This window comes from Leptidea sinapis, chromosome 19 (assembly GCF_905404315.1).
Source record: "Leptidea sinapis chromosome 19, ilLepSina1.1, whole genome shotgun sequence".
Classification (NCBI taxonomy): domain Eukaryota; kingdom Metazoa; phylum Arthropoda; class Insecta; order Lepidoptera; family Pieridae; genus Leptidea; species Leptidea sinapis.
This window is the reverse complement of record NC_066283.1, coordinates 1,232,055-1,247,472: the sequence shown is the minus strand read 5'-3', so window position 1 is coordinate 1,247,472 and position 15,418 is coordinate 1,232,055. Positions and strand designations below refer to the sequence as shown.

The following is a 15,418-nucleotide window of genomic DNA, read 5'->3' as shown; positions in this document are numbered from 1 at the left end:
TTATTTTGTTGTTACTTGATAACATGAATTATGATATTATTATTTTATAAAATAATAACAAACATGTTATAAAAATAACATATTAAGTGTTAATATTAGGTGAATATAAATGATGAAAATATTTATATAAGCAAATATAAAATCTACAATCCCAGAAATGGTTGTAAATACTCCCGATTCTCCTATCACGGCTGAAGTAATATTTGTAATAGAAGCAACAGCAGCAAACAGTGCATACATTGGCGAATTAAAAACTAATTATATTGTTCCTACTCTCGAGTAAGTAACTCCGTCTTTAACGTCCTTTCTGCCATGCGGCATCATTCATTAAATTAAGTATTATGAAAGTATAAATATGCAATATAAAAACGTGTAATTACTTTCTTTTTTTTCGAGATAACAACACAATCAAAAACCTCAACAAAGTTCTAATTTGGTGGAACTCTAACCATTATTTTATTTGCTTTTTTTCATTCAATATTTAACTGTTTACTTTGGTATCAATATTATTGGGGATTCTGTCCAATAATTTATGCAATAACCTAATTTATATATGCCTTGGATCTTGTTGAGTTAAATCTATATATAAGGTGCATTGATAAAATGTTATTGTCCTGTTAAATACTTGTTTTAGTGTCAAGTAAAAGGTGTCTAAAAGTTAAAATAATCTACTTATTTTCTCATTAGAGAAGACATATTATCACTACACTCCACTCTTAAACTCAAATTATTATTTCAACTTAACATGTTCCCTGCCCCATGTGTTGGGTCACACACAACTTGATAACAAGTGATACCATTTGGATCATAGACTTCATACAACATATTGTTTACTTGTGTATAAGTTGTTGTTATATTTTAGGACTTATTTATGGAAAAAAATTTATATAAAAAAACATTTGTAACATTATTTCATGATCTTTTTGTTGCAAAAATGCAAATTCCGAATTAAAACAACATTTTTATTCTTTAACCACATACTTAAAAAAGATACTTTAAAAAAAATCATAATCTTTTAAATTTAAAGCAAAAGACTTTTTTGCTAACCTAACCTTTGGTAACAACCTACACACCTCTTTTTTAAATTAGGAGATCAATCAAAGTATTGCAAGAAACATGGTACAAGTCTAGAAGGTCCCTGCTGAGTAGGTGGGCCTGTATTAGATCTTACAGGAATCTTATTCAAAAGTTCATGAGTGGGTCATATCATACAGGGCACACGAAAAACCACAACAAATAATGAATATTTTGTTTTATTTCTTATAATATTTTGTGACTGAGTGTGTTTGAAGAGGCTTATCAATCTCAGGAATTGTATCTTGATATACATGTGCCAATAGTTTGACACCTTTTTCATAAAGATAATATGTTTCAGTCACTCCTTAATAGCTAATACCCCAAGCTATGCAAGATTAATTATGTGTACAGTTAAAGAAATTATTTTGATTTTACCACCCCATTAATTTGTAGTTTATCTAAATAATTACTCTCCTTTTACTAAGTCCTAAGTCATCTTTAATAATATGTGCCATGGTCTGCTACATTCAAGCAACACGATACAACAACAAGTGCCAACATCTCAATAAAAAGTAAGAACTAACCCGCACATAACACAATGCTGGTTTTTCTTGTAATCAAGGATATTGAAAAATAAAATTTTCTTTTATTGTATTATGAATAGAGCTAATGTTTGTTTCCAATATTCTAGATAAATAAAATAAAAACAGTATTTATGGCCAGACTAATTATAAAGGCCAAAGTAATTTTGTCTTTTTCTTGACCCAACAGGAGTTTTTATCATTCATCATAGATAAAGCTCTTCTTGATAATTTGTCAAAAGCCATCGCTAAACTCTAAATCAATTTTTCATCTCTTATTGAATGTCAATAACGGTTAAGGATAAACTAGGGCGAAAGTTCCTTAGTTAGTCTTTAACAAACAAATACTGGTGGGGAAACGAACCAGTGTTTGAAAGTTTGAGAACAAAAGGAGGAAATTATTTAAAAAATGAACTAAACACATTTCAAGATCTGGTTGTATTGTGTGTCTGTTGCCTGTAATTAACATGTAGATAATGGTGTGGGTTCTCACTAGAAATTAATCTAATACTGTTTTTTGAAATTGTAAAATGTATTATGTGAAATGTTTCTTATCCCAAAGAAATAAAATAAAAATAACATATGATGCTAAGGCTAAAATCTATAGAGCGTACTTTGACTTTGCTCAGACTTTACTCACGAAAAACTTAGCTGAGTGTGATAAAACGCGAACTTGGCTTTTGCATTGGGCTGGGCAAGTGGGTGATCTGGTTCAATGATTACCAGTTGCTGTTGCAAGTTTTGAGTTGACTATAAGTTGGGGGATGAGTTAAGTGTGAACAAAAGGATTGATTAAAGGAGCAAGAGCACTAACCTGCAATATCAAAGGGGATGCAAAATGTTATGCCCGTGCCCAGATGAAATCTCAATCGTCTCTTGTCCGGGCACTGTTTCTTAACTCTTCACTATAGATACCTATATATTAGTTGACTCACTACTCTATAATCTCATATTAACACTTGTAAATGCAGTTGCGATCAGCGAAGGGTGCCGTTCCATTCATTTCATGAATCACTTACGTTTATAGCGGCGGCCGAAAGGTAACTGAATAAGTAGCGGATCACGCCATCTTCGATCGGGCGCGAGTTAAGTCGATATAAATCAATATATATATATATTAGTGCACTTGCAGGGGGAAACTAGAGAAAATGAGTATGTATTATGAATATTAGATATTGACGCGAACAGTAAGTAAAGTCTGAGCAAAGTTAAAGTACGCTCTAGAGATCTCATCCTAAGAGTCAATAGGGCCCTTTATATAGATAATTAATTTATCAAGTAGTACTAAGATCCTAGTTCTGCAGCAAATCCATTAAAAAAATATGCATGTTAACTGATATAGAAACTGCAAGAATAACATATGGTATATTATTGCTGCTGATATTCTTTCTGTGCTTCAGAAATGGCTGTTCAAGAAGATTTTCAAATTAGGACAGTTTACAGTCAATACACATTTGTATATGAAAATTTGGTAAATGTGTAAAAAAATGTCAATAAACTGAAAGAATACTTGTGAAAGACATAATATTAATAACAGAAAGATTGTTAATTCCCAATTCTATGCAAAATTAAATAAAAACATCATTTGTAGGTGATGGGATTCCTTAAAACATGTTGGGAATGTCTCTCACCAAGTTCAAACACTATATCAATTGAAAACTTATGCAAAAATCCATTTATTACAATGTAACAGCTTGTTTATATCTTAAGAACAACACAATTCATACCAAAGTATGAATTGTCCTAAAGGGCTTTCAACTCTTATGGAATCTTCCTCCCTGTGTCATTCTCCTGAAGAGGAGCTACTTGTGATGGTTGGATGAGCCTGCCAAAGATAATCTTGCTATTTTTTGGTAAATTTGAGGCTATATGCTATAAATTTAACCTTTATTATTTAACTCCTGATTTTTTTTAGTGTGTTTCAAAACAATGAGTTAACTTAATTTTTTTTATGAAAAGGGAATATTATAAAAGTGAATGTAGCTTTTATCATAACCATGATATATTTTAGTAAAAAGAAATCAGAATTCCGGACTTTATCTGGACTGTTTCATAGTGCCATTGGAAAACATGGTGGTAGTTTTAACAATAGCTATATATATTCCAGATATTTTCATGGTGGTGCATTGGAGGATGGCGTGGGTAGTGGTTCAGTTTATGGCATAGTCACATATCAGTCAGCTGATTGTCATCCTTCCTTACCCATAGCAACATGGGGACCCTTCACATGTCCACAGGATGTTGTGGATACAGTTGACAAAATACAGTGAGTAGTACCATTAATGTTAAGTTATAGAATTAATGCCAACTTTGGTAAAGTTCAACCCCAGTGAGAGAAAGTGGCAAGAATCTCATTGAAAGGAAAAAGCCTTTATTATTAATTTGATAAATAGTAAATATTGCTATTATAGCTAGTAGGCATACAATCAAAGAGTATGGATGATCAGGTGGAAATTGAGTTTTTTAAAGATGTTGGGGACCAATTAAGAGCTTGCTTAAAGGGTTTAGACCTTAGGACGTTTTTTTTTATGAAAATAAGGGACGAGACGAGCAGGAGAGACGAGTTCAGCTGTTGGTAATTGATACGCCCTGCCCATTGCAATGCATTGCCGCTCAGGATTATTGAAAAACCCAAAAATTCTGAGCGGCACTACAACTGCGCTCGTCACCTTGAGACATAAGATGTTAAGTCATTTGACCAGTAATTTCATTAGCTACGGCGTCCTTCAGACCGAAAATCAGTAATGCTTACACATTACTGCTTTACGACAGAAATAGGCGCCGTTGTATAGTACCCAAAATTTAGCCGGTGCAAAGGAGCCTCCCACTGGTGTCTGTTGGGTTGGTGATCACATCAGGGGACGCGATAGCTCAGATTTCCTTAAAAGTGATACAGTTGAGTCCCTTATTGTTGCAGATATATTGGTGGGCATGCTGAGAGTCGTGCCTGCATCACAGAGGCGCTGACTGCAGCCTTATCATGCTTAGAAGAATTGGGTCGCTCTGATGTGCCACTTCATGTTATACTGTTGTGCTGCTCTCCGCCGTATTCGGCGTATGCGGGAGGATTGGTTCCACCTGGTAAGGTTTTTTTTAGCTATTTATGTAAAGTATAAGGTAGTATATAGCTTTAAATGCAATAATAAACACTAACGGCCTTACAAATAAAATTGGCATAAAGTTATAACTAAGCATAAACCAAGAATATGTAAAATGTTTACAAATACATTTTACATACAAGAATATGTAAAATGTTTACATGTACATTTTGCTTACGACTGATTTGTTCGGACGTATAACGTTTCCCGCGTTTATTTGCAAGGCAGCTTGTCATTCAGAAAACTTCAGAATTATCATTGTATTGACAGTGTTGTCAACGATATTGTAAACATCTTGCATTTTCTTTGTTTATCATCAACTCATCAACATATAACTTTATACAAAGTTTATTTGTAAAGCCGTTAAACTTTATGAAGCTTATCTGAGCATGTTAGCCGCTTAAAGTTTAATTTAATTTAAAAAGAAAACTTTTCATTTAGAGTCATTACCTCATATTACATCGTATCGTAAAAAAGTAAGTACTTATAGTGAACAATAAAAAGCTAATAAAAAAAAATATTGGCTAAACGTTAACTATAACTAAATTCTGTATTATTTACTTAGCAGCTGATAAAATTATATTAATGATGGTTTTTGTTGAGAGTATTCTTAACAATGATATAGATACTTATTTGTTTTTATTTATAGTCTTGCCATAAATACTGAAAAAACGAAAAAAAAGTTTTCTATTGCAAATAATATTTATTACTTTTACAGTGTGTTAGTTTAATACATAAATATAAAACAATTTAAAACACAAAAAGCTTATTTTAAGTGGTCTCCAATTGCTGCAGTAGTCCTTTAAACGTTGAGTCCAGTTATCAATAGAAGCACGCACTCTTTCCATGGGAAATTTCTTCACTGCCAATCGTACGGATTTTTTAGGGACTCCTAATTATCATGGCGTAGAGCAAGACATACTCTGGAAAACTGACCATAAATCATTATCCAGCGGATTAAGATCGGGACTAGACGACGGCCAGTCTTCAGCCCTGATAAAGCCCAAAACGTTCGTTCCCTACCAAGACAGAGACAAGCGTAGACAGAGCTTTATGACCCGGCGCCGAGTCTTGCTGGAAGAACCATTCTTGGTTATTGAACATGGTGTTGTTAAGAGGCTACTACCTTCTCAAGAATGGTATCTTGATACACTTGTTTTGATACCTTTTTCACAAAAGTATTGCTCAGTCACTCCTTCATAGCTAATACCCCACCAATACATCACTGAAGCCGGATAGTGCCCACGTTACACGACGCTTCCTTAGAGCTTTGAGCATATATACGGTAATTTTGTTTGTTAAAATGTTGCTTAGTTGAAAAAAAAAATCTCATACGTGAACCAAATTTTTCTGACCTCTCTTACGTACCGCTTCAGTAGTTGTTTCGATGTTACCACCTTATTCTATTTTAAATTATCAGTTCAGAAATTACCAGTACGACTCTTTTTTTTATGGAATATGAGGACAAACGAGCGCACGGGTCACCACTGGCCACCGGTTCTCGACACTAACCCATGCGAAACATAGCGGCACTAGGCCGCTACTTCACGCCGGTATTCTGTGCGAGTGTGGTAATTAACCCGGACGAGTCTGGCGCGATTGTGCTGACGTCAAAAGATGGCAGCGTGACTCTCCCACTTCTAAAAAGCCCTTAGTCGCCTCTTACGACACCCATGGGCCTGGGATTCCCCTATTCTTTTTATGCCCCGGGGATAGTACAGACTCTTATAGGCTGCAAGTCCTAAGACATCTTTTAAAATACGCGACATGGTTCTAGGTGCTATCTTCATCTTCCGAGATAAAATATTTTGCTTTCGCACAAGATTCATTCGAATACTTTCCCTAACTGCTTTGACCACCTTTTTTGTACGAGCCAGATCTTTTTCTGTCACAAACAGAGGAGGTCTCTCTAATATTTTGTTTATTTTTAATTGTAACAATATTTATGGGCAAGTGTTTTACCTAATGAATTTCCTAAAAAACGTACCGAAAATGGTCTTATGATACGTTCTAATGGTCATAGTAAACTATATTATGTTTCTTCTGCTAGATTGTATTTCAGATCCATACTTATGCCTACTTGAATTTACTATACCATGTCTGTTTAAACCATTGAAATCTAAATAAGGAACAATAATACTAGAAGTGATATAGGTAACTCGCGTTAAATATGTAGCCGAACGGGTGAATTTAGTGTATTTCAGTATATCTGATTGCGGAAACTGTCCCACAACCTGCAATCGTAAAATAATAAAAATATACCATTTAATGTCTTTTTTAAAATACATATATGACGATCGTTTTTCTTTGAGATTCTTATTTTATTCGTATGGCCATGGTTTTGCACGCCATTCCGGCAAGTGTCCCTCAATATCCGCAGCGTTGCAATCAGACGTAGCAATATAAAGTATGGTATGTGACAGTCATCGTAAACGGTATAATTAGCACTTGTAAAATACTACCTTCTAATAAATATTACATTCCTTATTTACATTTTATGGTGTAAGTAAGTGGTCCTTTCTAGAAAGAATCTGTAGTGGGCAGACATCTTTGTACGTTATTATCAGGTGCCCCGGCGACGGTGGAACAGGCCGCGAGGCTGGTGGGGGAGCGTGGGGTCAAACTGTCCGTGGCTGCCGCGCGGAGGATACCGGGGCTGGTCGCGCTCTACGAGCACGCGGGAGGGGAACTACATACGGCTCAGCAGCGGAACTACGCTAAGGTAGATTCAACCCGTCCAGTTGTAACAGCCGTACCTATCCGGCTTATTACTCCCCTACCAACCTGTTTAATTAATAATACTACTATTTATTTATTAAAGCTGTTCTGTTAGTGTAATAATAATATTGTTACGGGTCTAAAGTGAATGTTTCTTATGGCTCACACGAAAGACCGAATGAATCAAGTGCTCTCTAATTATATCTTGTGATTTATGGGGGACGGAAATGGAGAGCTTTGGGATAGACTTATTATTGCATGCAATGACGTTCTATACGTATGGACATATCATTCGCAGTCTGATAACGGAACGGCAAAAGTGTGCTTAAATACAATGTAAGCACACTTTTCTCCTTAGTCGTGTGTCAACTGTGTGTCAATCAACAAGCTATAAAAAGTGCTTAAATAATATATTAACGACGCAAAAAAAGATGGTCACACTATCTTTTTTATCATCGGCAAGGTTATTTTATTATACAAGATTGATATGCAAAAAGCGGAAGTAAATAAAACGAATATTTTTTCATTAAATATGGTATTAATTATTGACAAGTCCCCAGACACAACCCGCTTGTCAGAATGGGACAGATGAAAGGACATAGTCAGAAATGAAAACAATAGAGTCGCTCTTCTTAATCAACTTCAAAAAAGGAGGAGGTTCTCAATTCCTCAGTATGTTCTTTTTTTTTAAGTTTGTTCCCTCAGAACTTTCGACTGGGTGAACCGATTTTGATAACTCTTTTTTTATTTGAAAGCTGGTGCTTCCCGTGTGGTCCCATTGCAATTAATAAATTTAATTCTAGACCCGCTTGTCAGAATGGGACAGATAAAAGGAAACAGTCAAAAATGTATAGACATAGCAGTGGAAGGTTATTATGGTGTCATTTGTGGCATGTGCCATATTTCGGCTTTGATTTTGTATGAGGTGCATTGTCTATATGTATAGAACGTCATTGATTGCATGATAATATATGCTTTTTATTTTGTTAATATTAACTAAAAAAATGTAAATAAAAAATCTTTATCACGTAATGTGTAAGCATTACTCTGTTTCGGTCTGAAAGGCGCCATAGCAAGTGAAATTACTGGGCAAATGAGACTTAACATCTTATGTCTCAAGTTGGTGAGCGCAGTTGTAGTGCCGCTCAGAATTTTTGGGGTTTTTCAAGAATCCTGAATCCTGGCACTGCATTGTAATGGGCAGGGCGTATCAATTACCATCAGTTGAACGTCCTGCTCGTATCGTTCCTTATTTTCATAAAAAAAAATGTTGCTTTCCTTTTTTCCTACGGATGATTTTTCATCATGTTAATAATAAGGATAACCTTACGATGCCTCTGTTTCGCAGGATCCCCGGCATCTCGTGCTGCTGCGAGGGTACAGCTTGAAGGAACGGCCGCCGAGCCCCGCGCCGCCGCCCGTGCCGGACATACAGACAGATGTTTATGGGTTCGGTACTTTATTATTACTTTTTAGTAACGTTATAGTGAACTATGGAGTTGAAACTGGATTTTGTAGAGTCGTTGCTTAGTTAAGATTCCAAAATTAAAATAACAAATAAATAGTGTAATACGTACCTAGGGAGAAAAGTAAGGAATTCTCGCCCGCGGAAAATTGAGAATCGCGGGTGGCAATGTCCTACTTATCTCACGTGCGTATACGATTTTTTTCCCACCTGGATGAAAAAGCTCGCTTTGGTCCCTGGTACGAGGGACAAAAGTCGTTTTGCCGGTAGAGAATCGGCCACTTTTCTCCCCCGTACCAGGGACTAAAATTAAGCTTTTCGTCGAAGTGGGAAAAAAAGCATTTATTACTCAGGTCAAAAAATGACTATCTTCTATATATATAAAAATGAATTGCTGTTCGTTAGTCTCGCTAAAACTCGAGAAAGGCTGGACCGATTTGGCTAATTTTGATCTTGAATTATTTGTGGGAGTCTAGAGAAGGTTTAAAAGGTGAATAGATATGAGAATGCTCGGACTTAAATAAAAACAACGATTTTGTTTTTCCTTTTGATGTGTCCTCCGTCGTTCAGAAATCAAATTAAAATAACATTGTAAAATGATTAACTAATTATAATTTTTACATCATTCTCAGGAGGTAAAAAATAAACTTTATTTAAGGTACTATAGTTGGTAGATTAGCTACAGATGTTAATGATCTTAAGTTTTGTCAAAAAAAAATTCTGAACCTAACCGCACCACAAAACAAAACAATAAATATAGTTTATCAGAAAGTTTAAATTGATTAAGTTTAGGTCTTTTATTTATCGATTGAGGCAGTAAGAAGTCTGCCGGGTCAGCTAGTTTTATATAAAAAAATGAGTTCTATAAGTCAAAAGAGTTCATAGAAGTGAACCCCCAATGTGTTTTCGGTTTAAGATTTCATACATTATATTATGTACGTATATTCGATGCTTTATAAGGTGGGAAAGGTGTAAGTTAAATGGTAGGGCGCTCATTTTTTAATTTTTAATTTAGATTTGATGGGTACTTCGTTGGTAGTTTGCGAATATGCTTCTACCGTCATATTCACTTCATCAATATCTACCTTAGTGACTGGTTTTAGTTTCTTCTAAAGCGACTAAACCAAAAACGCACGCACGTTCATTGGTCGTAATATCAATATTTGGAGAGGGTCTCCAAACATAATGTATTAATAAAATATTTTATTTTTATTTGTATAAAAAAAATATATTACTTGTTTTTTATTGAGTGTTATGATCTGTTTCTGTCTGGAAAATAACTCTAATATCTTAGACAATTTATACGTATAGATAGTCTCCTGCTGTTAGACAACCGATGCAGGCCAGGTTTAATAATTTAGTGTGCGTGCAAAGCTACGTCTTACACTCGCAGTTTGTGTGACACCTTGTACGTGGGTAACACTGAAAATGTTTAGAACCGGCCAGTTAGAAACATTGCTAATGAAAACTTTTTTTGAATTTCAAATTTAGAACTCTTTGGTAACCTAATGTATATTGCATTCATTTCTCATGTGTTTTTGTGAATTGGTAAAATACTAAAACTAAAACTCTTGTTACACGTGAAAATGAACCTAACGCGAGAAAATTTTAAGGAAGGACAGTTACTGCAGACTGGTTTGTCAATCGCTGTTTGCCTGTTGTCTTGGAAAAAATTCGACAGCAGCGTACTCTAAGCAGGATCCTCCTTCACCACGACAATGCTTCAGCGCACTCCGCAAAACGGACTGTGGAATATTTGACTATGGCAGGTATCGAGATAATGAGTCATCCGCCATACAGTCCTGACCTGGCGCCCTGAGACTTTTATTTATTAAAGAACTAAAGATAAAATTCGAGGTATTCGCTTTACGAGCCCTGAAGATGCGGGGAAAGCGTACGAAAATGCCATAGAAGAGACCCCTGATTAAGCATGTGCCCACTGCTTTTCTCAGTGGTTCCATCCAATGCGACGATGTGTAGAGAGGAACGGAGATTAATTCGAAAAACAATAAAAGAATTGGCAACTTTCTACACTAAGCCGTTTTTCATTTTCTAAATATTTTCAGTGTTACCTAGGTATTATTAGTGAGCATGCATTGCTTAAAATAGACTCGATTTTTTTTCGTCTCGTTTTCATCTTGTGTAAAATAACTATTGTTAGGCAAGGACGTGGCGCAGTGTCGGTGGCAGCGCCGCGGGTGCCTCCGGCGCCGTTCCCGCGCGCCCCGGGCGTGTCTGCGGTGGGCGCTGTGGCAGGTGTAGCGGGGGGCGTACGCAACACGTGGCTCACGCCGCAGCGTCAGACACTGTACGCTAACAACTCCGCGTTGCTCACGCAACTGGCCCAGCCCTCGTACCCGCCGCCCGCTCAGGTATATAACAACACGTGGCTCACGCCGCAGCGTCAGACACTGTACGCTAACAACTCCGCGTTGCTCACGCAACTGGCCCAGCCCTCGTACCCGCCGCCCGCTCAGGTATATAACAACACGTGGCTCACGCCGCAGCGTCAGACACTGTACGCTAACAACTCCGCGTTGCTCACGCAACTGGCCCAGCCCTCGTACCCGCCGCCCGCTCAGGTATATAACAACACGTGGCTCACGCCGCAGCGTCAGACACTGTACGCTAACAACTCCGCGTTGCTCACGCAACTGGCCCAGCCCTCGTACCCGCCGCCCGCTCAGGTATATAACAACACGTGGCTCACGCCGCAGCGTCAGACACTGTACGCTAACAACTCCGCGTTGCTCACGCAACTGGCCCAGCCCTCGTACCCGCCGCCCGCTCAGGTATATAACAACACGTGGCTCACGCCGCAGCGTCAGACACTGTACGCTAACAACTCCGCGTTGCTCACGCAACTGGCCCAGCCCTCGTACCCGCCGCCCGCTCAGGTATATAACAACACGTGGCTCACGCCGCAGCGTCAGACACTGTACGCTAACAACTCCGCGTTGCTCACGCAACTGGCCCAGCCCTCGTACCCGCCGCCCGCTCAGGTATATAACAACACGTGGCTCACGCCGCAGCGTCAGACACTGTACGCTAACAACTCCGCGTTGCTCACGCAACTGGCCCAGCCCTCGTACCCGCCGCCCGCTCAGGTATATAACAACACGTGGCTCACGCCGCAGCGTCAGACACTGTACGCTAACAACTCCGCGTTGCTCACGCAACTGGCCCAGCCCTCGTACCCGCCGCCCGCTCAGGTATATAACAACACGTGGCTCACGCCGCAGCGTCAGACACTGTACGCTAACAACTCCGCGTTGCTCACGCAACTGGCCCAGCCCTCGTACCCGCCGCCCGCTCAGGTATATAACAACACGTGGCTCACGCCGCAGCGTCAGACACTGTACGCTAACAACTCCGCGTTGCTCACGCAACTGGCCCAGCCCTCGTACCCGCCGCCCGCTCAGGTATATAACAACACGTGGCTCACGCCGCAGCGTCAGACACTGTACGCTAACAACTCCGCGTTGCTCACGCAACTGGCCCAGCCCTCGTACCCGCCGCCCGCTCAGGTATATAACAACACGTGGCTCACGCCGCAGCGTCAGACACTGTACGCTAACAACTCCGCGTTGCTCACGCAACTGGCCCAGCCCTCGTACCCGCCGCCCGCTCAGGTATATAACATACTGTCGCTGCCATAAATCAATAAATCAGTTATTACTTTATAGGCAATAATAGTGCCTTTCGCTAATAGCTTATCGATAAGTGACCACGACCAGTACCGTATGGATTGCATATATATGAATTAAATACATATAAAAGTCATACAAGGTAAAATTAATTAAAATCCCCAAATGATAGAGGTGACATTTTCAAAGAAAATAAATATTAAAATTGAATAAGCAAAAGAAAACAGTCTGTTTAGACATTATACCCTGACCCCTGGTGCCATTTAGGAGCGGCAACATAGCACACAAGTGGCAAATCGCCTTTTATTTCTCTTCTCGTATAAGCACGCTATTAACAATTACGGAAGTAATGATAATTGATTTAAACATTTCAATTGGACTTTTAGAATGTTCAATTAATAAATACAGTCAATCACTTGAAACAATCATGCCATAATAAATAGAAACAGTACCTAATTCATATTGATTTTTTTTTCTAGAACACTTCACAATCTTCATAAAACATTATAGTGATAGTGAAAAACAGTGGTACTGTTTTTTACATTATTTTAACTAAAATCGCAATAATCAAAATCTAAACGACCAAAAAACACAATAAGGTATTAAAGCAATTTTTGAAAAGTGTTTCAATTCGATTCTAAATTCATGTGAAACCACTAGAAATATAATTTTGATTTCAATCGCTAAGTGCCGTAAAAAGGTATTTCAATTTCTATTTCAAATGTACTTACGTTACTTGACGACAACACTGGACTACTTCTATTCTGACTCATGACGTCAGTTAGTCATGTTAACAAAATCGCTGATATAATAATAAAAAACAAAAGTAACTTCAAGCTGGCTAGACTAGTTGACACTTCTCTGTTTGCGTAACTAATACTAACATATGTTCCGATTGTTTATTGCCTTAGCTATCATAAGTTGAATATTATTATATACCTTCTCATTTAGTGCAAAATAACCTATTTCCGCAAAACTCGTGATGTAAAATATCCGTATTGCACACATTGACAACCGTTATTACGATTTATAAACATAATACAAGTGCATGTGTTGACACACTAGCGTACAGGACACCTGGCGGTAAGAATGACAGAGGAGTCTTGTCTTTTGATTTTGTAATTACGGGATATGTCTCTGAACTGCGGAGTGTCCTTGATTCCAAGTAGGTGCCTGGGTGTTTTCATAGCTGCTATGTCGCGATTGTTTCAAGTGATTTACTATACTTATTAATTGAACTTTCTAAAAGTTCAATTGAAATGTTTAAATCAATTTTCATTTCTTCCGTAATTGTTAAGAGCTTACTAAAAATTATAGGTATGGACCTATCCTTGGCTTCCGCACTCCGGAGTAACGACAGATCCAGATGGAGAGGATGATAGTCGTGGGGTGCAACTTTCGTTAAAAAGACGACTATCACTCGCCACGATACATAGACGTCTTAATACGTGAACTAGGTGATACTACGATACGTGATACTAGGGTGCATAAGACTCCATCTATTGATCCAGTAGATCTTTATTTTAATGGTATATTCCAGCCAAACATGCAACGTATGCCAATGATCCAACCTGGACCCTCAAATGCTGGGGTTAGTGGAGTCACGAGTGGCCCCAGCGTGTCCAACGTAGGTGGCAACGTGGGCACCGTGCCCAATGTGGGCCAGATGCAGCGCACGTTCATATGGAGTGGGGTGCTGGAGTGGATGGAGAAAGGGAAGACGACTGGGGAGCAGCAGAAGGTCACCAAACATTTACCTTGCCAGGTACGATTTAACTAATTTTTAAAAACGAATATAAAGATTTGATTTTAAAGTGTTTTTTAAGCCGTTTGAATATTTTTTCATCGTTCACGCCAATTAATTTTAATTGTGAATCTGTGTTGCCAACACCCACATTTTTGCAATTTAGTTGGAAAAGAAGTTGTTTTAGAAAAGTACCAAGATTACCTACATTTTCGGAAATTTCGATTTTTTCGGTTTTTATCCGGAAAAGTGACATCGTTTTCTGCTTGTTTTAACGACGTCTCGGAATCTCGTGATCTGGACTAAATTTCATATTCTCTGCATAAACTTTTGGTTAGCGATAAAAAGGAGTGAACGGTACACTCCCAAATTCTGTTAACAGATGGAACTAAACATTTTTTTTTCTACATAATAAATATTGCATCGATATCAGCTACTTCCTCCATCCCAAAATACCATAGGGAATAATGCTGTACAAATAACTGAAGACTAATTTCGCTGTGATAACATCCTTTGCTTTTGCTCATGTGGAGATTGCCTCAATATGAGCACACCATTTAAGTATACTCGTTGCAACTAAGTATACTGCCAGTTTAATAGTTCATTATTTAGTAGTAAATATACCAGCATTCTGTCATTGTATTTTAATATAATACCTTGATTTAATAGTTTCGTCAGTTAGAAGCACAGTTTCACTCTCTCGAGGCAAATTGTTCATGTACACGACGAATAAGAAAGGTCCGAGTATTGAACCCTGAGGCACACTCATCCACATTACCGCTCCTCATGGATGTTTATCACTAATTACTACTATCTGAGTTCTATTAGACGCGTTGGAGTCCCGCATCGTTCATTTATTATAATTTCATTCATCATCATCGTCATTTCATTCATCTCATTATTATTTTAAAGTGTTTTTGACAACAATTAATCGAAATTACGCTATGGGTCCACAGAAATACTTTATAATTAATTAATAAATAAAATAAAATATCCTAATTTAGGTATATAATAATTAATAAATTACTATATACCTAAATTAGGATATTTTATCATTAATAACAATACTTAACATAATATTTTTTATCAATTATGATACAACTAGTATAGGTACAGTTAAATAATATATTGTCAAAACAACTAAATAA

General features: G+C 37.7%; 1 protein-coding gene across 14 annotated transcripts in view; it reads left to right on the top strand.

Annotated features, from left to right (window-relative positions):
* LOC126969891 (mediator of RNA polymerase II transcription subunit 25-like) overlaps positions 1-15,418 on the top strand; it is a 36,608-nt gene continuing 21,190 nt past the window's right edge. The window contains exons 1-7 of one of the 14 annotated variants that reach the window (XM_050815493.1): positions 1-279; positions 3,706-3,864; positions 4,516-4,679; positions 7,264-7,418; positions 8,763-8,863; positions 11,041-11,251; positions 14,067-14,291. In XM_050815493.1, coding sequence (XP_050671450.1) covers positions 158-279; positions 3,706-3,864; positions 4,516-4,679; positions 7,264-7,418; positions 8,763-8,863; positions 11,041-11,251; positions 14,067-14,291 — 1,137 coding nt within the window. In that variant the 5' untranslated portion in view covers positions 1-157. The other 13 variants (XM_050815492.1, XM_050815505.1, XM_050815504.1 and 10 more) reach the window with 13 other exon arrangements.